General features: G+C 39.6%; 1 protein-coding gene and 1 long non-coding RNA gene across 2 annotated transcripts in view; one reads left to right on the forward strand and one right to left on the reverse strand.

Moving 5' to 3' along the window:
• Window positions 1-1065, forward strand: part of LOC139076651 (uncharacterized) — a 52741-nt gene extending 51676 nt beyond the window's left edge. Inside the window, exon 3 of the long non-coding RNA XR_011528457.1 lies at window positions 464-1065. This is a non-coding gene — a long non-coding RNA (uncharacterized lncRNA). The remainder of the gene's footprint in view (window positions 1-463) is intronic.
• TTN (titin) overlaps window positions 1-26036 on the reverse strand; it is a 269108-nt gene that overhangs the window by 49632 nt on the left and 193440 nt on the right. Inside the window, exons 270-313 of the mRNA XM_070580292.1 lie at window positions 25552-25981; window positions 24485-24793; window positions 24203-24351; window positions 24084-24116; window positions 23862-23991; window positions 23473-23772; window positions 23062-23379; window positions 21767-22063; window positions 21358-21657; window positions 20956-21270; window positions 20730-20878; window positions 20120-20270; window positions 19749-20030; window positions 18173-18475; window positions 17347-17649; window positions 16964-17245; window positions 16573-16872; window positions 16177-16479; window positions 15773-16081; window positions 15376-15657; window positions 14953-15252; window positions 14574-14867; window positions 11514-14480; window positions 10880-11200; window positions 10495-10779; window positions 10098-10397; window positions 9482-9784; window positions 8786-9061; window positions 8381-8680; window positions 7987-8289; window positions 7519-7818; window positions 6740-7027; window positions 6079-6375; window positions 5688-5990; window positions 5281-5586; window positions 4127-4414; window positions 3743-4033; window positions 3347-3634; window positions 2363-2950; window positions 2168-2272; window positions 1507-1704; window positions 1118-1414; window positions 440-1027; window positions 46-348 (exon numbers count right to left, since the gene is read on the reverse strand). Coding sequence (XP_070436393.1) covers window positions 46-348; window positions 440-1027; window positions 1118-1414; window positions 1507-1704; window positions 2168-2272; window positions 2363-2950; window positions 3347-3634; window positions 3743-4033; window positions 4127-4414; window positions 5281-5586; window positions 5688-5990; window positions 6079-6375; window positions 6740-7027; window positions 7519-7818; window positions 7987-8289; window positions 8381-8680; window positions 8786-9061; window positions 9482-9784; window positions 10098-10397; window positions 10495-10779; window positions 10880-11200; window positions 11514-14480; window positions 14574-14867; window positions 14953-15252; window positions 15376-15657; window positions 15773-16081; window positions 16177-16479; window positions 16573-16872; window positions 16964-17245; window positions 17347-17649; window positions 18173-18475; window positions 19749-20030; window positions 20120-20270; window positions 20730-20878; window positions 20956-21270; window positions 21358-21657; window positions 21767-22063; window positions 23062-23379; window positions 23473-23772; window positions 23862-23991; window positions 24084-24116; window positions 24203-24351; window positions 24485-24793; window positions 25552-25981 — 15334 coding nt within the window. The remainder of the gene's footprint in view (window positions 1-45; window positions 349-439; window positions 1028-1117; window positions 1415-1506; window positions 1705-2167; window positions 2273-2362; window positions 2951-3346; window positions 3635-3742; window positions 4034-4126; window positions 4415-5280; window positions 5587-5687; window positions 5991-6078; window positions 6376-6739; window positions 7028-7518; window positions 7819-7986; window positions 8290-8380; window positions 8681-8785; window positions 9062-9481; window positions 9785-10097; window positions 10398-10494; window positions 10780-10879; window positions 11201-11513; window positions 14481-14573; window positions 14868-14952; window positions 15253-15375; window positions 15658-15772; window positions 16082-16176; window positions 16480-16572; window positions 16873-16963; window positions 17246-17346; window positions 17650-18172; window positions 18476-19748; window positions 20031-20119; window positions 20271-20729; window positions 20879-20955; window positions 21271-21357; window positions 21658-21766; window positions 22064-23061; window positions 23380-23472; window positions 23773-23861; window positions 23992-24083; window positions 24117-24202; window positions 24352-24484; window positions 24794-25551; window positions 25982-26036) is intronic.

Raw genomic sequence — 26036 nt, forward strand, 5'->3', positions numbered from 1 at the left:
GTTGGCTGTCCCAAATGAGCTGTGGTGAGAAAGATAAATACTAACATGCTACATCTTTCATTAGAACAGGATTTGAAGCATCACTAGGTGGACCAACTCCTGCTTTGTTTTCTGCACTGACACGGAATTCGTAGGTGTTTCCTTCTTGCAGTCCTGTTACTTTGCATCTGAGATCAGAAACTGGTGTCTTGGTTGCTCTCACCCATCGCAAACTTTTCTTTTCTCTCCTTTCTACATGATATCCCGTGATCTCACTGCCACCATCATCAGTTGGTCTTTTCCAACTGACAGTGGCGGTGTTTTTAGTGACATTTGAAATCTCTGGTTTTCCAGGAGGGCCAGGGGGACCTGCAAAGGAAGCAAATTTATGAGAAATCCATGCTTTCCTAAACTCTGCTGTAAATGTTTACATATCAGTTCCCTCACATGCTCTACGTACCAAATCTGTCTACCATTTTGACAGGTTCGGACTGCACAGGTTCTCCTTTGCCATATTGGTTTACAGCTGAGACCCGGAAGATGTACTCATTTCCTTGGATAAGTTTGGTTGCCACATGCCTGCAAGACTGAATATCTTCAGCAACGACTGTCCACAAAAGTCGGCTGGTTTCTCTCTTTTCAAGAATATAGGACTTAATTGGTGAGCCACCGTCTTCCAAAGGAGGTGTCCATGTAAGTGTTGCTTTTTCAGCAGAAACATTACTGATTTCAATGGGACCTGGAGGACCAGGTACATCAAGGACTATTACCTTCACATGTTCCTCCTTTGTGCCAAAAGGATTGGTAGCAGTGATGGTGTATTCACCAGCATCTTTTCTAGTGGCATACTTGACAGTAAGCATGGAAGATGTTGGAGTCGAAGATATCTGAACGATATCTGATGGTCTAATGTCTTTTCCTGCCCTGGACCAACTTGACTTTGGAAGGGGCTTGCCAAGAATGCTAATGGCACTCAAAATAATGGTATCTCCTGCTTTAATTGTTAGTCCATCTTTTATTGTGGGATCAAGGACAATGGTTGGCGCCTCTGTAAAGAAAAAAAATGCATTTGAATCAGAAGATGAAGGCGGCTGAATTTGCTATTTTTTGTGAGGCCTAAAAAGTAAAATAGACCTACCATATTCATCCTTGCAAATAATGGTTCCTGTACTCTCTGATGGAGCACTGATGGCACCTGCTGTATTTTTTGCTCTAATTCTGAATTCATATTTTCCACCCTCAACAAGGTCAGTTACAGTAAAGGCACAATCTGGGACATTAACATGATTGGCTTTCGTCCAAGATTTAGAGGGTAGATCCCGCTTCTCCACTATATAGCCAGTCAATTTATGACCACCATCATATTTGGGTTCAGTCCAAATGAGAGTCACTGAATTCCTTGTTACATTAATAACCTCAGGTTTGCCAGGAGGATCTAAAACAAAGCAAAAAAACCCAGTCAAACCAATACCAATGTTTTCTTCATGCAGAAAATGCACCTGAGTTTTTCTTTGAGCAATGACTTACCAATTGGATCAAGTGCCACAACTGGCTCTGATGGCAGGCTTGGCTTTCCTACTCCTGCTAAATTGATAGCCATGACTCGGAATTCATATTCAAGGCCTTCAGTTAATCCTGTCACTTTGAAGTCTTTCATCCTAATAGGAGTCTTGTTAGCTCTCTTCCACAAGAGGCTGTTTCTTTCCTTGAACTCAATATGATACCCTACGAAAGACCAGTGATGCGTCAATTCTGATAGAAAGTGCAAATGTAGCCTGCTTTTTAAATACATGTGTTTTTGCCCGAATACCTTATTTATGGACATATGGAACAAATAATCCTTCTCGCTAGTATCTACGCTTTAATACCCAGGCATAGGACCATTTTTTTCTCTTGGAATATGCATATTTAATGCACCTTCTCTTGAAAAATTTTAACTTACAAAAATAGATAATATCACTAGAAAGACTTTCTTTAATAACTATTATATTAGGAGGTGTTCATTGAAATTAAGCATTAGCTTAATTAAGTAGCTAAATTAATGCTTAATATACTGAATGCATAATGTACTGAAAGGAAGATACATTATTGAGTACGCAGATGGTGCTATAAATAAGGAGCATGCATTCAGCTTGTTTTCAGGGAGGAAGATTTGGAAGAAACATTAATGTAAAAGCAAACTAATTACCTGTAATTGGAGAGCCACCGGTTTTCCTGGGGTCAGTCCAAGTTAGAGATACTGAATCATGTCTGACATCCACAATATTGGGAGGTGGGGGAGCATCAGGCACATCTAGGAAAAAGTAGATAATCCAAGATTTATAATAAGGAACTTCCTCAAAACCACGTTTTGCTTTATGTTTTCTGACTTTGAGACACTTACCGAATGGATGTTTAGCAACAATTGGCTCCGATTTCAGGCCCTCTCCTACACCGTATTTATTTTCGGCACTGACCCTGAAGGTGTATTCCATACCCTCGTGAAGTCTGGTTACTCTAAATGTGGTTTTCTGGACAGCTGAGGCACAGGTCACCCACTTGTTGTTTACAGAATCTCTCTTCTCTAGGATATAGTTGGTGATTTCAGAACCTCCATCGTCCTTTGGAGGACCCCACTTTAAGGTTATGGCTTCTGCTGTGACTTCCTCAAATTTGATTGGCCCAGTGGGGATGCCAGGCTTGCCAACAACTTTTATAGAGAGAGTTCCTTCCTTGGTGCCAGCAACATTTTTCAGTGTGATTGTGTATTTTCCAGCATCAGATTTTTGGCAATCATATACTACAAGAGTTGTGTTGACTGCAGATGACTCAACACTGACTCTTGTGTCAGTTGCTAGAGGATCTTCTCCTTTCTTCCAGGATACTGATGGAGCTGGCTTGCCTTTTATGGGGATCTTAAGACGGAAGTTGCTGTTTTCTTTAGCCAAGTAGCACAAATCAGGTAGATCCTTTAAGTCAAGGTCAGGAGCCACTGTAAAACAGCAGAGATAAATTATTGTTTGTTGGGTTTTTTTTAAAGATTTTATGTTTTTTTTCTTTTTCTCCCCAAAGCCCCCCGGTACATAGTTGTATATTCTTCATTGTGGGTCCTTCTAGTTGTGGCATGTGGGACACTGCCTCAGTGTGGTTTGATCAGTGCCATGTCCGCGCCCAGGATTTGAAACACTGGGCTGCCTGCAGCAGAGTGCACGAACTTAACCACTCGGCCACAGGGACAGACCCAAATTATTGTTATTTTTAAGACCAAGCAATTAAAATTTTCAGATCATTATAGTTTTTAAAAGATTTTTATATAGGCCGTGAGTAGGGCTCAAGAGCTTACTTTTGATGACAATAAAGGGAAAATGAAAATGTGTGGTTGACTTACCAACATCATCCTTTGCCACAGCAGTGATTTCACTTGGGGTTCCTTCTCCATTTTCATTCTCAGCACTCACTCTGAAGGTATATTCCTTCCCTTCAGTCAAATCTTTTGTGGAGTACTGTAAGCTTGCTGATTTCATAACTCGTTGCCACTTATTTTCTTCGGTCAAGAAATCAACCACATATCCAATTATTCGACTTCCACCATCACTGCGAGGCTTTTTCCAGCCTATGCTACAAGATGACTTAGTTACAGACGTCACTTTCAGGTCCACAACTGGTCCAGGGGTTTCTAAAGCAAAGGAAAAATGATAAGCAAAGGAAAAATGATAAGTCTAAGCCCCAGATAAACAAGGTAAGACGTCACTCAAAATGATGGGGTGGCAGCTCATTTGCTCACCAGAAGCTTTGACGGCATCACGTGTTTCACCGGGATCACCAATGCCATACTCGTTTTCAGCAAACACCCTGAAGAAGTAGGATTTTCCCTCCTCCAAGTTCGATACTCTGAAGCTTGTTTTTGAGCACTCAGTTGTCACTGTAGACCAGGACTTCCTCTCTGCATCACGTTTTTCTACCACATAATTTATGATAGGGCTTCCACCATCAATAATGGGAGGATCCCAGGTAATATAAGCAGAATCTTTGGATATTTCCTTAACAGTCACATTGACGGGTGGCCCAGGAGTATCTGCACAAATAGTGGGTAAATAAGAAATGAATACATAAAAAATATGTAGACAACATTTGTAACATATATGATTGTTTTTTCAAATAGACCTACCGAGCACTTTCACTACGATGGTATACTCCTTTTTACCACAGCTGTTCTCCAGAGTCAAGATATATTTTCCTGCATCATATTTGTTTACATTTTCACAGCGCAAGAAAGTGTCAAAGTCAGTTGACTTTATGTCCAGTCCAATCCTTTCTCTTAGATTGACATTTGGTTTAGACCAAGTTATCTTTGGAGGTGGACGTCCTTTTACTGGTACATACAGTCTCATTGTAACTCCAGCACGTAATATGAGTGTTTTCCTCAAATCGGCATCAAGTTCTCCCTCAGGTGGAACTGTTAATTTTAGAGTGAAGAAAGTTAAAGTAATAATTTAATGGTCAAATGCATTTCCAAGGACTGGTCTTATCACTTCTAAAATAGTTTCTTTTCCATAACTGATTCCTTGTTCTTTAAAAAATGCTTAATATAATCCTCAAGACTTTTGCCAACTATTTTAATATTCTGTAGCAATAGTTGATCTCTCTATTTTCCAGTGTCCTATAGGCTAAGCCAAGTTTTCCCTGGAGGATCTGTACCTCCTCTTCCCATGAACCCTACAAACTCTCAAACTCTCTGTATATTAAAAATAGAAGATTGGCTCTTGGTTTTCTTCCATTCTTGTTTTTCTTGTTTACATTCCATGAAGGCACTCTGCCGTATACTCTGGCTCTCCTACTTTATTTCATTGTTGGAATAAAAGTACACAGGGAATGAAGTATAATACCAAGTAATTCAAAATACAGGGAGAATTGGTTACGGTGAATAAGTGAATAGCAGAAATGGTGAGGAAGGAAATTAAGATGGACAGCCTACCAATTACATACTTATGGAGAGGAGTGGATTAGAAGAGAAAATAAAAACTACAAGAATGATAAATAGCTCACTACTTAGTCTAAAAAACTCTTTAATCTCAAAATAAAATTTCTATATTTCATCTTCTTTTGAAGACATGAAACTTTCATGTAAATATGAAAAGCTTTTCAAAACCACAAATCACCTTGCATAATATTTGGCCTGTTATACCATAAAGTACTGATCCAGCTCTCCTAAAATGTACTCCTAGACTTACCAACTCTAAAGCTTGGAAATAAATAAATCTCATCAGTTTAACAATATGACTGATGAGAAAAGCTCTATATATTTCTCCTGGTAATACTTACTTAAGATGTCCTTGGGACAATGTTTGTCTGGCACATCACTGGGGTCACTGTATCCAACCTTATTGACGGCATACACGCGGAATTGATACTCTGTGTTTTCCAGCAGGCCGGTAACCTCAAAGCGGGTCTTCTGTAGCTTCTGTGGTAAATTGCACCTCACCCAGTTATCAGAGTCAGCTCGTTTTACTTCAACAAGGTAACCAATGATAGGGCTACCACCGTCATAGGCTGGCTTGCCCCAAGATAGACTCACGGAGCTACGTGTTGTATCATATACTTTAGGAAAAGCTGGTGGGCCAGGAGGATCTGAGGATAAAAAATAATAGAAAATTTTCATTAAAACCTAATTACTGGTTGTTCAACACTGATTAGAACACAGGACATGAGACTCTTTCATGAAAACTTACAGAGAGGGTCCTGGGCATAAACAGCTTTGGATGCATCGCTGGGTTTGCCTGGTCCAGCCTTATTTATTGCTGTAACTCGGAACTCGTATTCGGTGCCTTCTTGGAGACCTGTTGCTTTTATTGTTCTTTCTATAACAGGCTTTCTGTTGACCTTAGTCCAGTTTACTGCCTGGGTTTCCCGCTTTTCCACCAAATAGCCAGTGATGGGTGAGCCGCCATCATCTGCTGGCGGTTTCCAGCTTACTGTCATATGATCTTTGGTGATGTTGCTAATAACAGGAGGATCACAGCGTCCAGGTGGGTCTGCAGAGATTAACTGAAAAGTTAATCTCCCAGGCTAAAAGGTAATATTTAAAAAGTAAAATGAAATACCACAGGAAAATGTTCCTACCATATGGGTTTTTAGCAACTGCTGGTTCAGTGAAGATCGGGTCGCCCACTCCATATTTATTTTCAGCACAAATTCGGAACTGATACTCATGGCCCTCTATGAGTTTCTCCACGCTGCAGCTGGTGATGGGCACAGTAGCAGAGACTTGTGCCCAGTTGGGTCTGCTTGTTTCACGTTTGTCAACAATATAGTTGGTGATTTCTGAGCCTCCGTCTTCAAGAGGTGGTTCCCAAGAAAGCATTGCACGATCTGAATACATTTTGTTGATTTTAACAGATGCTGGAGGACCTGGTTTATCTGAAAGCACAAGAAAGAAAAGTGAAGTCTTTCACTGACACACATGAAATGGGGAATGAGTAGAGTGGAGGTCTGGAGACCTGGGCTGTAGTTTTTATATTGTCATTCACTTCCTGTATGACCTTGCAAGTCACTGAATTTTCCAGAATCTTAATTTCCTCACACATAAAATTATATATCTGGAATATGTGATCTCTAATGCTCTTTTTAGCTCTAAAACACTATTGTTCTGTTATAAGAATAATTCTGTGACTACAAAAGATACATGTGAATGTGTATCTTTTCTCAGATATTATTTCATAAATTCTATTATATCACATTAACCAAAGTAAAATATGAGCTTCTAATTAAACACTTTAGTTACCTAACACTTTAAGCTTAATGGTGGCTGATTTGGAACCACTTGAATTTTCAGCAGTAATGGTATAGTCTCCTGAGTCCTTTCTGTTCACACTGAACAGCTCCAGGGTGCACAGGTTTCGCTTCATGGCCATCTTTATGCCTTCTGCTGGTTGTAGCAGTGTGCCTTCCTTCTTCCAGGAGACTGTTGGCATTGGTTTACCAAAAACAGTAGCATCCAGGCAAACATTAGTTCCAGCTTTTACAGTAAGCAAAGATTTCATAGCCACACTCAGGTCTATTCTGGGAGGAACTGGAAAGAAAAAAGATAAAAGGATTTAATATATGCAAAGCTATATTATATAATTCTTATTAATAAAAGTGGGAAAATCATATGCTCTATCTCTTTCAAGATGAGATTTTTAAAAGTAACATATTCATTATAAAAGAAATACAGGTTTAATGTAGAAATCTGATCATGCTAACAGTATAAAGAGACAAGTAAAGATCACCCATAATTCCAACATCCTTAAATTTTCACTAGTAGCATTCTGGTGCATTTCTTTGTCATCTTTCTGTGCACATGTATGTTTGAAATTATATGGTCCTCACAGTTTTGTACCCTGCTTTTTAGTTTAACATGCTATTAAGATTCTCCATATCATAATTTTTAGTGTCTGTATACAAAGTACCTATCATTTTACTTGTCCTTTTTTCTGTAGATATAGATTTAATTTTTTAATAGGAAAAATATACATTATGGGTGTTGTCCACCTTTGCCTATAATACTCAACAGAATCTTACCATTTTCTGCGACGATGGTCACTGGATCAGAAGGTTCCGAAGGCTGGCTAATGTTTACTGCAGTCTTGGCAATTGCTCTAAATTGATACTGAGCATTCTCTTCTAAGCCAGTAACTGTGTACTCTTCCTGGGGAATCTGGTGAGGTGTAGTATTGCACCGTACCCACTTATCACCAGGAAGCTTGCAAGCTTCTACGAAATAGCCAATAATTTTGCTGCCTCCATCATGCTTCGGACGAGCCCAGATAAGGGATACCGTATTCTTGGTAACATCAATAACTTCAGGCTTTCCAGGAGGATCTAAAACCAAAGGAAGTGCTCTCAGCATTATCTTAATAGCAAAAGTTTTAAACTTCCATATTTCATATTATCACCCAGAACATATTCCTGAATGGAAGTAGTAATCTTCAGAGACTCCAAGATTTAAATGTGCCACCATAATACTAAAAAAAAAAAAACATTACTCACCAACCGGCATTCTTGCAGTTACGTATTCTGTTGGTTTGCTAGGTGGGCTGGATCCAGCTTTGTTTAGGGCATATATTCTGAATGAATACTCAAGACCTTCTACAAGGCCTGCACAAGGATATTCAGTTGACCGGACAGGAGTATCATTAGCTTTCACCCAGAGCAAACTGTTTCTTTCTTTGCGTTCAATCAGGTAACCGGTAATGGGGCTCCCTCCATCACTGTCTGGTCTGTCCCATGCCACAAATATGCAGTCTTTGTTGACTTTAGTGACTCGTGCATTCTTTGGTTCACTAGGAACACCTGGAGATGAAGACAAGAGAAATGTCAGTTTCTACCTTAAGTAACAGACTAGAAATAAAACATAATTTTTTTCTTCCTGAAAGAAACATACCAAATGGGAACTTAGCCAGCATCTTTGGAGATGTGAGAGGCTCTGAAATGCCGAATCGATTTTCAGCACGGACTCGGAAGATGTACTCCTGCCCGGGGATCAGTTTTCCAACTCTGCAGGAAGTTTTTGTCACTGAAGCTAGAGCTGTCACCCAATCACCTCGGCTCACGTCACACTTCTCCACTATGTAATTGGTGATGCTACTGCCTCCATCCTCCAGAGGGATGTGCCACGACAGGGTGCAAGCATCGGCGTCTATATCAGAAATGTCAAATGGAGGCTGAGGAGGCCCGGGAGCATCTGCATGGACCAAGAGGAAAGAAATATAAGAACAAGGGATTTGATAGGAAAAAAATGTTTCTGACCTTCATATGTAGATGGCCATTTGTTTAACACTTGACCTACCCATGACAATGACTTTGATTTTCTGAGTGTCTGTTCCAGAACTGTTCTCTGCTGTGAGGCTATAGTAACCACTGTCTTTCCTAGTAACATCTTTTATGATCAGAATTGAAGAATTGTCTGCTTTATGCACTGCCAAGTGGCTGGATGTGACAACTTCATCTTCTCCTTTTTTCCATTTACAGGTCGGATGAGGCTTTCCATACACATGGGCTTCAATTCGGAGTTTCTTCCCAGCTTTGATAGTAATTTGCTCTGGCATAAGGATCTTTGGTGGCACTAAAAGTAAAATGAAAATACATTAATTTTGCAGGGAGGTTAAATATCCTCTGGTGGGAAACTATACTAGTGTTTTTTAAATTGTGGATTGTAACCCTTAGTGGGTTCAAATTAATGTTTGCATTACAGCTAATATTTTTTAAAAAGAATGAGATCGAATCAAATAGACAATATCACAGTCCAGCATACATAATAAGGATTCAAGAAACTTTTTTTTAGCTATATATATGTATTGCGTACTGTGTCATGATTTAGTGTATGTACTATGTGTTGTGGACTCAAATGTTTCGAAAACCACTGTTCTCTACTATTTTCCCCGAATTTCTGGAACTACAAGCCTCAGGGAGAAATGTCTCCATGTCAAAAGAAAATTCTAATAAACTTTCATTATATGATAAAAATGAGACAATGACTACTTACACAGCTGTTCTTTCGCTTCGTACACTCCTTCAGTTTCTCTTGGCAAACTGACTCCAACAGCATTTCTGGCCACTACTCTAAATTTATATTTCTTTCCTTCCTTTAGGCCAGTGACAACAAGGCTGAGGTCTTTCACCACTGAGTACTCCGTCCAGCGATCTGCAGGCTGCTCTTCTTCTCTGTAACTAATGATATAGCCATCGATCTTAGCGCCTCCATCACGCAAGGGTGGTAACCAGGCTAATGCAGCGCTGTTCTTTGTCATTTCAGTCACTTCTAGTTTCCTTGGGGGATCCGGCTCACCTAGAAGAAAAACGTGAGTTAGAAAACTGTTCAGGTAACCTAGTCAAATCCCTTTGTTAATAAACATAGATGTTTTAATATTCCACTTGCTTCAAAGTCTATGGAAACTGTGGTTTGTTGTGTTGAAAGAAGAAAGTAAAAGATGAGGCAGATCAAAAGAGCCTTTGATGAGTGACTTAGATATTTATTTGTACTATTTTGGATTTCTACAAATTGAAGCCCTTTCAGTAGTGGATTAAAATGTTTTTGGTATCTTGACCTTGCTAAAGTAAGGTGATTGGTGTTAAAAGGAGGAAGAAACGATGCTACTTACAGAGCGGATCAGATGCAAGCACTGGTTTGGGGACGTCTGTTGGGACACCAGGGCCATACTCATTGACAGCAGTTACTCTGAAGAAATACTCATTCCCAGGGACAAGATTGGTGACTTGGAAGCTTGTTTTCTTAACTTCCGGGGTAACAGTTGACCATGTCTTTCTGTCGGCCTCACGTTTCTCCACAATATAATGTGTCACTTGGCTCCCACCATCGTTCTCAGGAGGGCCCCAGGAAATGTGGCATGATGTTTTAGTGACATCTGAAACTTTTAAATCAGACACAGGTCCAGGAGTATCTGTAAAGAACCACAAAATCAGATATACGTGTCTCCTCAGCCTCCTTATTAACTAATGCATTTTTGAAGGGGAGGAAGAAGCTCGTTAGTAACCCACCTAATACTCTGACGTTCACAAACACTGCCTTTTCTCCTGCCGGGTTTACAAGCGTCAAGGAATATTTTCCTGAGTCATCACGGGTAGAATTGGGGATGACAAGGAAGGCCATAGTGTCAACCAGATCGACTTGTCCTTTTCTGACGACATTATCGATACCCACTTTTCGCCAAGTGACTTTAGGGGCTGGTCGCCCTCTTATTATGGCAAATAGTCGAATAGGGCATCCTGCTCTCACTGTGACCAGTTTTCTCATGCTGGCATCCAAATCAATCTCCGGAGGTTCTGCCAATGACATGAAAGCCATTAGTTGACTTTTTAGAATGTGGGGAATTGACATGAGAAGTGAAGTATGAATGAATCAAGTGGTAAAATAGGGCCTCACCTAGGATTTCTTTAGGTTTAATAGCATCCTTTAGTTCTGCAGGGCGCCCAATGCCAACCTGGTTTTGGGCACACACCCTGAACTCGTATTCCTGGTTTTCATCCAAGCTGGTGACAGTGAATTCCATGCGAACAAGCTGTGCTGCCGCATTACATCTTTTCCAGCCTTCATCGGGTGACATATCTGGTCTTTTTGGTCTCATTTCCACAACATATCCAATTATCGGCGCGCCACCATCATACACCGGTTTTCCCCATGCAAGGGTTATAGAACTTTTGGTCGTATCAACCACTTTGAGATTGGTTGGTGGACCAGGTGGTTCTGAAAATCAATTATATAAGAATAAATTTACACATGGTTAACCACTACTAGTGATATTTTAATGTGTAATTTTATACAGTCCATTCTCAATCAAAGATTGGGCATTCAATTTCTCGATTACCAAGTCCTTATTTTCCTTCATAAAATTAGAATCCACATTGTTTGTACATTTTAGGTGATTTGGTAAGAGATCTTTTTGGAAAAATATTGGCTAAAATGAAATTCTGATGTTACGGATTTAACTTATTTGTATAATACCCCTATGTTGAGATTAAGAGTTGGTGTAATATCAGAAAAAGCAAGAACATCATACCTATGGGGTCTTTTGCCACTACTGGTTTTGATGGCAAGCTTGGTTCTCCAATTCCAATTTCATTTTCTGCCTTGACACGGAACTGATATTCATGTCCTGGGAGGAGATTCTGTACTTTCAGACGTCTCTCGGGGATTGCACTCTTGTTAACAGGGACCCATCGTGTTCCATGTTTTTCCTTTTTCTCCAAAAAGTATCCTGTGATGGACTTCCCACCATCATATTCAGGTGGAGTCCAAACCACAGTCATCTCTTCTTTGCTTACTTTAGTGACTTCTGGGGGATCAGGGCGACCAGGTCTATCATATTTGGTTTTTGCAATGACCGGTTTACTTTCCGTTGGAGGCCCTGTGCCTATTTTATTTTCTGCACGGACTCTGAAAATGTATTCATTTCCTTCTATGAGGCGTGTTACCGTAGCACCAGTTGTTAAGACAGTAGCAGAATAGGTAGACCAAACCATTCGCTTACTCTCACATTTTTCTAGAATATAATTTTGGATTTCACAGCCGCCGTCATCTTCTGGTGGATCCCAGCAAATAGTACACCTATCACTGGACACATCAGTAATTTTCAGATTTCTTACAGGACCAGGCTTATCTAGAACATTGACAGTGGCATAGGCCACAAAACTGCCAGCTGTGTTAGTTGCTGTAATTACATATTTACCACCATCACTTCGCTTTGCTTTGGTAAGAGAAAATCTAGATGAATCAGCACTGGTATCAATCTTGACCCTCGGTGATCTTGTTAAGTCCGTAGCATCTTTATCCTTGGTCCATAAAACTTCTGGAAATGGTTTGCCTCTAACACCTGCCTCAAGTCTAATGGTGTCCCCTGCTTTGACAGTTAGCACACCACTTAATTTCAGCTCAAGTACTGGTTTCTGTAAGTCTTCCTTCACAACAACTTCCTCTGTCTTTACCCAGTCACTTTCCCCACCTTCATTCTTTGTTTGCACTCTAAACTCATAAATCTGGTTTTCAACACACTTGTCAACCATGTAGTGGGTTTCTTTAATGCTGCCTTTGTGCACTCTTTCCCAGTCTGCAGAGCCCTTCAGCCTCCTCTCAACATGATATGATAGATTTGGGCTACCACCGTCATAGTCAGGCCGCCGCCACTTTAGATAGACAAATGTCTTTCCTTTGTCTGCAATATGAAGGTTTTCAGGCTCACCTGGTCTATCAATAGGGTTAATAGCCAGAATTGGAGTTTTTGTTTCAATGGTTGGCCCAACACCTACTTTATTCTCTGCACAAACTCGGAAATAGTATTCATTGTTGGCTAAAAGGTTGGCCTTGATTAATCGCTTAGTGACATCTGAAGCAACAATTGACCAGCCTTTCTCGTTGGGTTTGCGGTATTCTACTATGAAATTTGTTATTTCTGAGCCACCATTATCTAGTGGGTTTTCCCAAGCAATCGTACAGTTCTCTTTAGTTACATTGCTAACCCTTAAATTCTGGCAAGGCCCGGGTCTGTCAAGGACATTAACGATAGTGGAACCTTGGGCATGTCCACTGCTGTTCTTAGCTGAGATGATATACTTGCCATGATCAGCTCTAATAGCTTCTTTAATTTGTAACTCAGCGCGAGGTAGATCGTGAATTATGTCAACTCGCTTTTCTCGGACCAATGCTTTGCCTTCCTTGGACCAAGTTATGTCTGGTTCAGGTCTGCCTTTGACTCGAGCAAGAATGCGGATAGTTTGGCCCACTCTAACAGTAATAACATCACGACAAGTAACATCAAGTTCTACTTCTGGAGGATGAAGGATGTCTTTTGCAATCACAGATTCTGCTAGTTCTCTTGGCTCTCCCTCCCCCACAATATTAGCTGCCTTTATACGGAATCTGTATTCATTTCCTTCAATTAGACCAGGTACCCTAAAGGCACATTGCCTAATGAGTTCATCTTTATTAATCCTGTTCCATTGTGCTGTACCAGGTTTCTGACATTCCACTACATAGCCTAGAATGGGGCTACCACCGTCACTGAGAGGCTTTGTCCACACCAAGTCAGCTGTTTCTCTGGTCTTGTCTTTCAGTTTAGGATTAATAGGTGGTCCAGGTGGTTTGATGGGTCGGCAAGCTTTTATTGGGTCAGAACTTGGGGATGGACTGCTTAGCCCTGCAAGATTTTCAGCAAAAACTCTAAACTCATATGTATTTCCGTCATAGAGTCCAGTCACTGTATACTTCAGCTCAGTTATAGGTGTTTTGTTGACCCTCACCCATTTGCCAGTTATTTCTCGACGTTCCACATAGTAACCAGTTATAGGACTGCCACCATCAGATTTAGGCAGAGTCCAAGACACTGTTGCAGCATTTTCAGTTATGTCAGTAACCACTGGTTTACCAGGAGGAGATGGAGGACTAAACTTGTGTTTAGCAACAGTAGGTACGGAGTCAAGGGGAGGACCAACACCCATCTTATTCTCTGCTCTAACTCGGAAGACATATTCAAAACCCTTTTGTAGATGTGGGACTTTCAGCTTTGTCTTACTGCTTCCTGAAGAGACAACACCCCACGTGTCTTTCCTTGTATCTTTTTTCTCAACGATATAATTTATCACAGGGCTTCCTCCATCATCCTTAGGTGGCTGCCATGAGATAGTCATATGTTCAGGGGTAACTTCCAGAATATTAATAGGACCTGTTGGTGGACCAGGAACATCAAGAACAGTAAGATGGACGGCTACTGTTTTGCTGCCAGCTGCATTGGAAACTGTGATTTGATATTCCCCAGTGTCTTTCCTTAAGCAGTTCTTAATGGTAAGCACTGATGAGTAGCTGTCAGTTTCAACTGTGTAGTGATCATCTGTTTTAATCTCACTCCCATCGGTTGTCCACTTTGCAGTAGGAACAGGTACACCCCTTATAATGGCAGGGAATCTGACTGTAGTTCCAGCTTTTACCACAAGGCCTTCAATTAATTTCACATCCAGTTCCACAGATGGAGGCACTGGAAAGTAAACATGAGGAAATTAGATTTTGATTTTCACAATACGAATAATGTTAAAAAGAAATAAAATAATAATGCCAATCCAAAAATTACCTAGTTTTTCTTGACATTCTATTGGGATAGTTGTATCAGGGAGACTAAGACCCACAATATTTTCAGCTTTTACACGGAATTTATAGGTTTTTCCTTGTTGTAGTCCAGTAACAACACACTCTAAGTTTGTCACAGTCTTGAACTTAATCCAATCTTCGGTGCCCTCTTCTTGATATTCCACCAAATATCCAGTGATTGGAGAACCACCATCACGATCTGGCTTATTCCAAACAAGGGAGACTTCATTCTTGTCAACGTCTACGTGGTGTAGGTTCTTCGGTGGCCCTGGGGGATCTTTCAAAAGAAGAAGTTATGATAAATAAATAATATTCTCAGAGGCAGTCAAACAATACTTTTGTATCCAGAGAAAGCAACTTACGTAGGGGATCCACAGCCTTGATGGGTTTAGGTGTTTCAACAAAAGGACCACGTCCATACTGGTTCTCAGCAGCTACTCGGAAGAGATACTGACTGCCTTCATTAAGATGCTTAGCCAAGTGACTCTTTTTCTTTGATGTAGTTGAAAGAGGTGACCACTGGGCGCTGGCAACATCTCTCCTCTCAACCACATAATTTGTAACAACAGAACCACCATCATCCAATGGTTCCTTCCAAGTGAGGTAGCAAGAATCTTTTCTGATTTCACTGACTTCCAGATCTCTAGGTGGTCCAGGCTTATCTGAAAAGTGTTAAATAATGCCGTTATATAAGTGATTTAATCCAGACAAGAGCTCAAAACATATCAGAATTTACTTTTAATATGTTATTAAAGTAAGTACATCATAAGTATTAAAATTCTTACCTAATACAAGTACTTTTACTGAGACAGTTTTTGAACCAGCTGGATTCTCCACTGTTAAGGAATAAATTCCACCATCTTCATGGGCAGCATTACGAATTTCAAGCTTGCTACCAACTGGAGTAACATCAATTCTTGCTTTAGTTGGAGCCTCTCTGTCTTCTTTTTTCCAAGTTACTTTTGGGAATGGCACTCCTTTGATGACGGCACTAAGTCTTAGAGTATCACCAACCCTTATGTGTTGTTCTCTTGCCATGTTGGCATCAAGAATCAACTCAGGGGGTTCTAGAATAAAGAGAACAGTATTTTCAGATTTGATTCATTAAGGTATTTTACAATGAAGTGTATACAGCGAGACACCTATCTTCCTTGAAAATGCAGCTGAGAACATTTTACTCACCAAGTCTGTCTTTTACTAGCACTGGCTCCGGAACATGAGCTGGGTCCGATTCACCAGCTTCATTGACTGCTCTAATTCTGAACTTATAGCTTTGACCATCCCGGAGACCAGTGACTTTATATTTAGTTTCAGGACATGACTCAGGAGTGTGATTGGCTCTTTTCCACTCTTCATCTCCAACTTTCTGGTACTCAACAATATAACCCAGAATCTTGCTCCCACCATCATGACGTGGTGGCTGCCAAGTTAGATCAACTGAATTACATGTTGTATCTATTGCTTCAGGATTAACAGGTGGGCTTGGTTTAGCTACATAATAAAAGAAAAAAACAAAAAGGAGTTAGATTAGAATGGAAAACAAAGTTGGATAATATGAAAACAGAATGAATGCTTTAATACTATACCAATTGGATCTTTAGCACAGACTGGTTTGGATGGTGGGCTTGGGTCTCCAATACCAATTTCATTTTCTGCAGAAACTCGGAATTCATAGTAACACCCTTCTAGAAGGTCAGGAACCCTAAATTTAGTGTATGGGTGGATAGGCTCTTTGGTAACTCGAACCCATCGTTTAGTCATAGTTTCCCTCTTTTCCAGGATGTAGTTTGTGATGGGCTTTCCTCCATCATTTGGCTTGTTCCATGTAACTAATGCAGAGTCTTTGGTAACTTCTGTAACAATTGGCTGGTCGGGTGCATCAGGAACCCCTATAACAAATATTAGCAAAATGTGTTAGAAATTTAATTCTTCCTACTAACAATATCAAATATTGAATTACTAAAAAGAAATGCAATACATACTGAAACGATCTTTGGCTTTCATTGAATCAGACACCAGAGGATCACTTATTCCATACAAATTTTCGGCGTGTATACGGAAAATATAATCTTTTCCTTCAAGCAGTTTAGGAACTTTGCATGTTGTTTTAGCACATGCAGATGTCACCGGCATCCAAACGTCTTTGCCCACCTCCTTCTTCTCAATAATATAATTGGTAATTTCACTGCCTCCATCATCTAAAGGTGGCTTCCAAGAGATAATCATGTGATCTTTGGTTACCTCATCAAAAATAACCGGTCCTACTGGTGGTCCAGGACGATCTGTGGGGAAAAAAAAATCACATCACAAAACGTTATTTCCACTTCTGCTTTGGAAAGAACAGAATATCTATTCTTGCTAAATAATACTTACCAACAACATTAACTTGACAGAAACCTTTCCTAGAGCCTGTACTGTTCTCCACAACCACACAGTATTTGCCGGAATCAGAACGTTTGGCCTTGATCTTCTCTAGAGCAAGTGTTGTTGGAGTGGTCTTTATTTGAGTGCGGTCATCTTCTAGCACGTCAGCTTCATCTTTGAACCAAGTAACCTTAGGCTTTGGTTTGCCTGAGTAACGGCCAGTGAGGGCAAAAGCTTCACCAACTCGAATTGTGAGCTTATCTCTGAAGTCAAGGTCAAGGGTTGGAGGAGCTAAAATTAACAATGATAAAGGCAAATCAGTTTTACTGATGTCTTATGATAAGTATATAAATGTACAAGTTTTCAAAGTATAAGCTGCGTTAGATACATACCCAGCTCATCCTTGCAAGTGATTGGCTTGGTGCAAAAGGATGGTTTGCCTTGTCCAACAATATTGACGGCACTGACACGGTACTCATAGGTATCACCTTCTTTTAAGCCTTTAACAGTGTACTTTCTGCTAAGCAAGTTGTCACTTGTAACTTTGTGGAACTTCTCAGTTCCAATGAGACGGCTTTCTAGGACATAGTTAATAATTTCTGATCCGCCATCATACTTAGGAGGATTCCAAGTCAAAGTAACAGAATCTTTAGTAACTTCTTTGACTTCCAGGTCTTCAGGACGCTCTGGTACAGCTACAAGAATAAGTATGGAATTAATGAAAATAATGTTATGTTAAGAATGTAGTAAATAATGCTTTTTGAGGATTGCATTTAAACATTAGACTGTCTGCTTTGATAAGTAACAAAAGAGATCTCATCATAGAACTATTAGAACTAAAAAGGACCCAATACAATCTAATTTCCTCTGACAGATGAGAAAATACAAGTTTACTGAGTCAAGCGATTTAGGAAAGGTCTCCAGAGTCTGTAGTTTTAGAGTGAGGAAATTACTTCAGTTTCTATTTATGCCATTAAGTGGGAAATTTAAAAAATTTAGTGTAGCATACGTAGGAGGATTGAAGAATCTATATATGTTCATAATCTCTTTCACAATCACATTTAAATACTACCAAGATCAGATACTGAATCGTTGCTTAATGAATGCCAGTCAAATGAATGAAATGTTTGGCATTTACACACATATTTTGTCACCATAGTCTTTCATTGAATGATTGAAGAAGTGGTTAAGGATGAAATTGTTTTAAATTGTACTTACTTATTGGATCTCTGATGACAAGTTCCTCTGTTGTCTCAACAAATGGGCCCATGCCAATGCTATTTTCAGCTGCAATTCGGAAAAAGTAGGCTTTTCCTTGAATGAGACCCTGGACGGTAGCATTTTGTCGGGTAACTGTACATGTCACTGGTGTCCATGCTTTGCGGTCAGCTTCCCGCTTTTCAATGACGTAATTGGTGATTGGAGAGCCTCCATCATCTTCTGGAGAAAACCATGTCAGTTTGCAGGAGTCATTGGTTAGGTTGTGAGGCAGGAATGGTATTCCAACAGGACCTGGCACATCTGAAAATAAGAGGAAAAGATTTCCAGCTGTTTGTCTTTCATGAACTACAGTGCTCAATATTTGTCACCCTCTGTTTTTAAAAAGGAGACAAAAATGTTATGAAGAAAATCAGATTTGGGGTCTTAATTATTAATTGAGTTGTTTTTCCTCCCCTTGGTTTCTGTATTCAACCATATCTGTATATGAAGTAGGTTTGCAACAGTTATTGGTTGCCACTGTTTTAGTAGACGCTGAAGGAACAGTAGCTTTTCTTTTTAGTATTTGAGACTCAGATAGGAGGGAGCTAGGGAGGACAATGCTTAGAGGGAGCCAGCAGAGGGATGAGGAGCCGCACGGCCACCTCTTGTGTCCAGTTTACTCTCCAGAAGGGAAAGGAGCAGTTTTTTTCTGGGTGACAATGAATCAAGGAGCAGCATGGGAGACCCCAAAACTCAGAATGGCCTTTCGGAAGGTTGAAATTTAACCTGGAAGTGCACCAGTTCTCAAATTAAAGTAATAGCCATTGGGCAAAAGGGTGTTTAGGACCTTGAAGCTAACCTAAAAGCTTGCAGGACTATTGCTCAGTGAGATCTTTTTCCTTACGCCATTTTCATTAATGAAAATATAACGTGTTTTCATAACATTATGTTCAATAAAGAACTGGTTATTTTCACATAAAAAACTGGCTATTTGGAGTATGATTGTGCCTAGAGACACGCTGAGAGAGATCCGCGTGGGAGGGCTTCACTTTCTGAGCAAATCACTGGAATAAGGCACTGAGAGGCATGAAACAGCCTTGTAGAGTTCAACTCTATATTCAGTGACTAGAAATGCAATAGTGATACCCAAATATGATACTTCTCTTCAGTTAGAGTACTGAAACCCTTCAAAGGGATTTTTGCATTATTATGATAATTAGCAGATAAGGATACAGTCCCATGATGTGAAAATGGTCAGCTGTGGGAAACTGTTGTGCGTTCACGTATATCTGCAGGAGAGTTGCCTTTACGAAAACTATACATTACCATAGGAAATGCTTATGGTGGCATTTTATATAAAAAGGCAACATACAAAACTTTATGATAGTAGGAGTACAACCATATGAAATATGTCTGGGGAAAAAAAGCAAGGAGGAAATGTTTAAAAAATGCTAATAGTGGTCAATGGAATTATGGGTGATTTTTCTTATTTTCCAAAATATATGTAACATAGTTTTATTATAACATAGCTTGGTTGTAGGCGAAATAAAACTGTTATTTTTAAAAGGCGCATGGACAAATTGAAAGCATTTACCTAATACGTCAACGATAATGGTCTTCTTTCTTTCTCCTGCCGCATTTTTGGCAAGAAGAGAATAGACGCCTTGGTGGCTCCTCTGGCAATTCTTGATGACCATGGATGAGCTAATGGCTGTGGTCTCAATGTTGGCTTCTTGAGGTAAGGCTCTTTCATTCATGTTCCATGTGATCGTTGGAGGAGGCTTTCCAGACACATAGGCGATGATCCGGATCACTCCTCCAGCATGGACCACAATTCTGTCTCTGACGCTGGCATCCAGCTGAACGTCAGGTAACACTGGAACACAATTGAAAGTTACAAATGTGATTTTCACGTCCAACCCCAAACACAAATATCAATAAAATAATACAAGTATTAACAATTACCAAGTCTGTCCTTCATTTCAATGGCATCTGTAACTTCTCCAGGTTCTCCAATGCCGGCAATGTTGACTGCTCTAACTCTAAATTTGTAGAATGCTCCTTCTTTTAATCCTGTCACAACAAGTTTTGTTCCTCTCACTTCTTTATCTTTAGCCTAGGGAAAAATCACAAGCATTTTAGAATTACTATAGTTCTTTGTAGCTTCTTGTTCTAGCAGCTTTCTAAAGCATAATCAACAGCCTATTTGACTACTCTCTTTGGGAAAACTATTGCCAGTTTAGGTTTTAGGGATCAGATACTATAGGTAAACGCTGAATGGAATGCTTTGTCAGGACTTATGTTTTAAAATTATTGTCAAATGATTGAAAAAACCTGTACTGTTCATTTATTCCACTTTTTTCAGGATTTATAGCCAAAGATAAGTTAATAGTAACATGACTTAACCTTTGATTAGATTCTGACATAACAGATGTTTGGACTATCAGTCATAATTATATTATTTTTGTGATATACTAGTCCGAAAAAATACAGATAGAAGTTAATGGGTTTGAAAATACCTACTACATTTTTAGTTTATTCATAGTATATTTCCATAATGCCAAGTGTTAGCTACCTTTTCCCATTCTTCTTTTCCTTCTTCTTTATATTCAACAATGTATCCAGTTACTCTGGATCCACCATCTTTTAGTGGAGGAGACCACTCCAAATCCGCAGTTGATTTAGTCCAGTCTGTGACCTTGGGAAATGGAGGACCAGGAGGGGCTGGAAAGAACCAGTATACATTAGTATTTTTGACTTTTCCATGGCGCTTTTGGGGGAGAAGGAATTTCAAGGCTTACCAATTGGATCTCTAGCAGTTACTGGGTCTGATGGCAGACTTGCTGGACCCACCCCAGCAGCATTGATCGCGTATACCCGGAATTGATAATCAGAACCTTCGATAAGACCAGTCACTTTATAAGAAACACCCAAAGTCATGGCTTTAATAGGATCTCGATTAACTCTCTTCCATCTCTTTGAAGTGGTATCTTTCATTTCTAGCCAGTATCCTGTCACAGGAGAGCCTCCATCATATTCTGGCTCTTCCCAGTTGACAGTCATGGAATTACGAGTCACGCTGCTAACTGTTGGTTTATCTGGTGCTCCAGGGACAGCTGTGGAAAAAAAATCACATTGATTTATAAGAAATTATGAAAAATACAAATAAGAATGACTCAATATGTGAAACATGTCCTACTTACAAAAGAGGTTTCTTGCTGTTTCAGGTTCACTGTCAAGAGGCTCGCCAATGCCATATTTATTCTGGGCCATGATTCGGAATACATATTCATGGCCTTCAAGCAATTTGGGAATTGTGTACATGCACTCTGTAGGTTCACTGGTGACGTGCACCCAGGTCTTCCTGTTAGGTTCTCTTTTCTCAATTACATAGTTTGTAATCTTAGACCCACCGTCATCTTTAGGTGGAAGCCAAGATATTGTCATTTGATCTGCTGAAATAGATTCAAACTTTATGGGTCCCACTGGAGGGCCGGGACGACCTAAGATGGTTTTAAAAAGGAAAACTTTATTAGTGAATGATTTTAAAGCCAAATATTTTATTTATGAATAGAGTAACATGTCATTTTAATAAAACCATGCAATCTTTACCAAGGACATTCAGTCTCATCTCCTTTGATGCTGTTCCCAGGTTATTCACGGCTGTGATAGTATATAAGCCAGTGTCACTCCGGCGAGACTGTGGAATAACTAAGGTGCAAGTATCATCCACCACCACTTTGTTGACGTGGGTGTCATAGACAACAGGTTCTTTGTTATCAGGCTTCTTTGGAGGCGCTTTAAACCAGGTTAGTGTTGGGAATGGCACACCTTTAATTTTGGCCACTATGTTGACATCAGTTCCTTCTTCAACCTCCATAAATTCTTTGAGCTCAATTGATGGTGGGCCTGTATTATTAAACAGAAGTTGTCATTAGGAACATAAAGTACTGAAGGATAGAAAGTAGATTTCACAGTGACTGTAAAGCTATTGGGATCTATTACAGGCAGGCTTTTGTAGCTCAGCCCAATATAAGGACAGATCTGTCTTCAACACTATTGCATCAATTTGGGAGCAGGTACGTGTGGCCATCATCCTTTACTGGATCTGCACATGGCTGTCTATCAGCTATTGCCTCTCTCTTACCTAGTATCATTATGCAAGTATATATTCTGACAAAAGGGCAGAAAGAAGTGAAGATTGTAGTAGTTTAGGTTTGGGAGTTCTGTCATGATATTACCTCTAATATTCATGCAGAGTTATGAGGGGACCCACTATGTTCATTCTGAGATGAATTCCCCTCTTAAGAAATATAACTGCTAGTAGAGGGAAAGCAATTTTCCATCTTCCATAAATTTAGTATAAGAATAGCAAAGAGGGTAGTGACTGCAGCCCTCCTAAAGTTAGAAGACAGAACTAGACAATACACAGTAGTAGTGACGGTAACAATAATTAAAGGGAGAATTGTTACCATATTTGGGTGTATATTTTATCTATTAAAACATATCTTTTTCTCAAATAGAAGAAAAGAAATTTGATGGTGAAGACAAATGGGTCTCAGTAGTTGCTGAGCAGATAACTGGTTACTTCTACATTTTGCTCCTTTTGAGGAGCATGCAGAGGAATTGCTTTAACTTCTGATCAGTAAAACAGCCTGCCATGGAGAAAATTATAGTGTGGAAATTCCAAACATCATCTCCTTTAAATAAAGGAAAGGTAATATGTAAGGAAATATAATAATTCTGTGGAAGTTGAGGGAATGAGTGATTGAGTAATGTGCCCATGTCCACACTCAACCCATGGCAGCTTCCCTGATGTGTAGGTATATCTTTATTTTGGACTACTCTTAAATATCTAGGACAGCATTCATTAAGAAGACATTCTCTGTTAATGTGTTGGTACTTACATGTCTGATCTTTGACAATCACAGGGCCCACAGTTTCTGAAGGTTTGCTGACTCCGGCAGCGTTGACAGCTTTGACTCTGAATTCATATTCCCCTCCCTCCACGAGGTCTTCCACGGTAAATTCCAGTTCTTCCACATCACGCTTATTGCACTGTTTCCATGCTTCTTTCTTTTTCCCAGTAGGGTCCCATGCAAGACACTCAACAATATAGTGGGTGACAGGGGAGCCCCCATCATTCTTTGGGGGTTTCCATGACAGGTGTACTGTGTTCTTTGTTATGAGGCCAATCTTGAGTTTAATAGGGGGATCAGGAGGATCTTTAAAAAGAGTTAAAAGAAGTATTAAGCATTATTTATAACAATATATTTCAAGTTTGACAAGCTATTTTAATCTTAGATTTTAAAACTTACATATTGGATCTCTGGCAGTGGTCCTCTGAATGGTTTCCACAGGTGCACCAATACCAAAACGGTTTTCTGCACGCACGCGGAAGAAATACTGCTGTTCAGAGATGAGATCAGGAATCACAAATGTGGTGCTTCCACAGTTTGGATTGACTTTAGTCCAGGCTTTTCCATCAATAGTCTTCTTCTCAATAACATAACCCTTGATCCTGTCTCCTCCATCGTCATCTGGCATCTTCCATGAAAGTCTGCAACTACCCCTTGTGATGTCACTGACTTTCAGATCTTTGGGTGGGCCTGGTACATCTGTTGGATGCAAATCACAATATAAGCGATGTTACTTTGTTTAAAATCATTTGTTCTTATTCCATAGTAACTTCTAAAATCTTTCTTACCCATGACTTTAACTCTGCAATTTGCAGTCTTTTGTCCTGCTTTATTCTTGGCTGTGATGCTGTATTTGCCTGAATGAGATCGTTTACACTCCGGAATAATAATTACTGATGAGTTTTCAGCAGTCTCCAGCTGTACAAAGAAAATAGTAGTCTTACATTGAATGAAATAGTCGCAGCATTGAAGTCAACCATATTCTGAATTATTTTAGTTCTTGTTTTTACCTGTGCATCTTCAGGTATGTCATGAACTCCATCCTATTGGAAAAGAAGATAGTCAGTTGTAGTGTAAATGTTCCTTAGAGTGGTTCAAAGGGAAATGCAGAGAATTATAATTTTCTTACCTTCAATGCCTTCTTTGCCTTTCCATCAAATTCCCAAGATGATTTTGGTGTTGGGCGTCCCTTGATGACAGCAGGAATCCTAATCTGTGAGCCAGCTTTACAAATCAGACAGTCCTGTGCTCCAATGTCAATGAAAACTTCTGGTACCTCTGTAATATCATGAATAGTATAACAGGATTTAGCTCACCTTTTTCAAAGCAGTAATTAATACATCTTCAGTAAATTAATCAATTTCATAATGAGATCAGAAGATGAATACATAAATGGAATAAGGACTAGTACCTAGAATATCAGTGGCAGGGATCTCTCCAGTTGTATCACTTGGTTCAGATTCACCAGCTTCATTGACAGCTTTTACTCTGAATCTGTACTTCCTGAGTTCTTTCAAATTCGGCACCACACATTCACAGGTAGTTAGAAGTTTGTCTGGTTCATTTACTTTTTTCCAGTCAGTAGTACCTTCCTCTTGCATTTCTACAATGTATCCTTTGATGGGACTGCCACCATCTTTGGCTGGAGGTTTCCATGCTAGCGAGATGCTTGACTTTGTTTTATCTTTGACCTCTGGGCAAGAAGGTGGCCCAGGTGGGTCTAATAAGAAAAAAATATATATCAAATTTTGGAGCTGATAGAATGCTAGATTTATATAAGATTTTATATGTATAAGAATGTTTTACTATACATGGTCATATTTTATTTTTAATCTATTAAAATATTAAAATAGGAATACTAAAAGAATGACCTTCTAGAGAAGAGAAACATAAGCAAATGAAAGTAACATTAAGATCATGGTATTTAAAATTTTGAACTGATCGGCTCATAGATCTTTCAGAAGAATTTCTTTTATTTGACCTCACAGACTGTGCTTGGCAATCTTATATCTTTGTTCAATAAATATTACTGAAAAGTTAGCATTTTGCTTTTTGTTGAACTTCTACTGGAGCGTCTAATTGTTTAGTGGGAGAGAGAATTTCCACAGGATCTAAGGAGACAGAAGTTTATTAAGGTATGGGAGCAGAGAGGAGCTTATAGTCCAGGGTCTTTATTATTGTGATTCCTCATAAAATAGTAGGCTTAATCCAAGAGTTGAAAAACTATGTGATTTTATGTATGTGTGTGTATATATGTGTGTATGTATACACATATATGGATATATGTGCATAGTATGTATATATATACACACACATAAATACAATACATATATATTTCTCATGGTCTATGTAAGAATGAAACTTTTTACTTTAATAAATAAAATAATTTGGCATAGAAAAATATAAGAAATTTAAGAGCAGAATTATGCATTTAGTGGCTTTGCCCTTTATAAATTCCAGCGATGGAAGCATGCTTACATATAGGATCTCCTGCAACAGCCGGATCTGATGGTTCACTGGGAGGGCCAACTCCTGCAGCGTTTATTGCCATTGCTCTGAACTGGTATTTAACGCCTTCAATCAAACGAGGAACATTAAATTCCACGCCTTTCAATCCCGTTTTAGTTATTGGTGCTCGGCTAACACGTGACCAGTAGGCACCTCCCTCTTCTCTCTTCTCCAGCCAGTAGCCAGTAATTGGAGAGCCGCCATTGTCCAAAGGAGGAGTCCAGCTCACTAGCATCGACCCTTTGGTGCGCTCCAAGACTTTTGGTTTTCCCGGAGGTCCAGGTGGGCGATAAGGATCTTGAATGACCACCTTATCTGATTTGCAGTCATCACTGATTCCATATTTATTCACTGCCCTTACTCGGAACTCATACTGACCATTGGGGATAAGTTTCCAGATCTAGAAATCAGATGAATAGTAATTTCATAAAAACTATATACTACTTTGATTTTCA

The sequence above is a fragment of the Equus przewalskii genome, chromosome 17 (genome assembly GCF_037783145.1).
Source record: "Equus przewalskii isolate Varuska chromosome 17, EquPr2, whole genome shotgun sequence".
NCBI classification, from domain to species: Eukaryota; Metazoa; Chordata; class Mammalia; order Perissodactyla; family Equidae; genus Equus; species Equus przewalskii.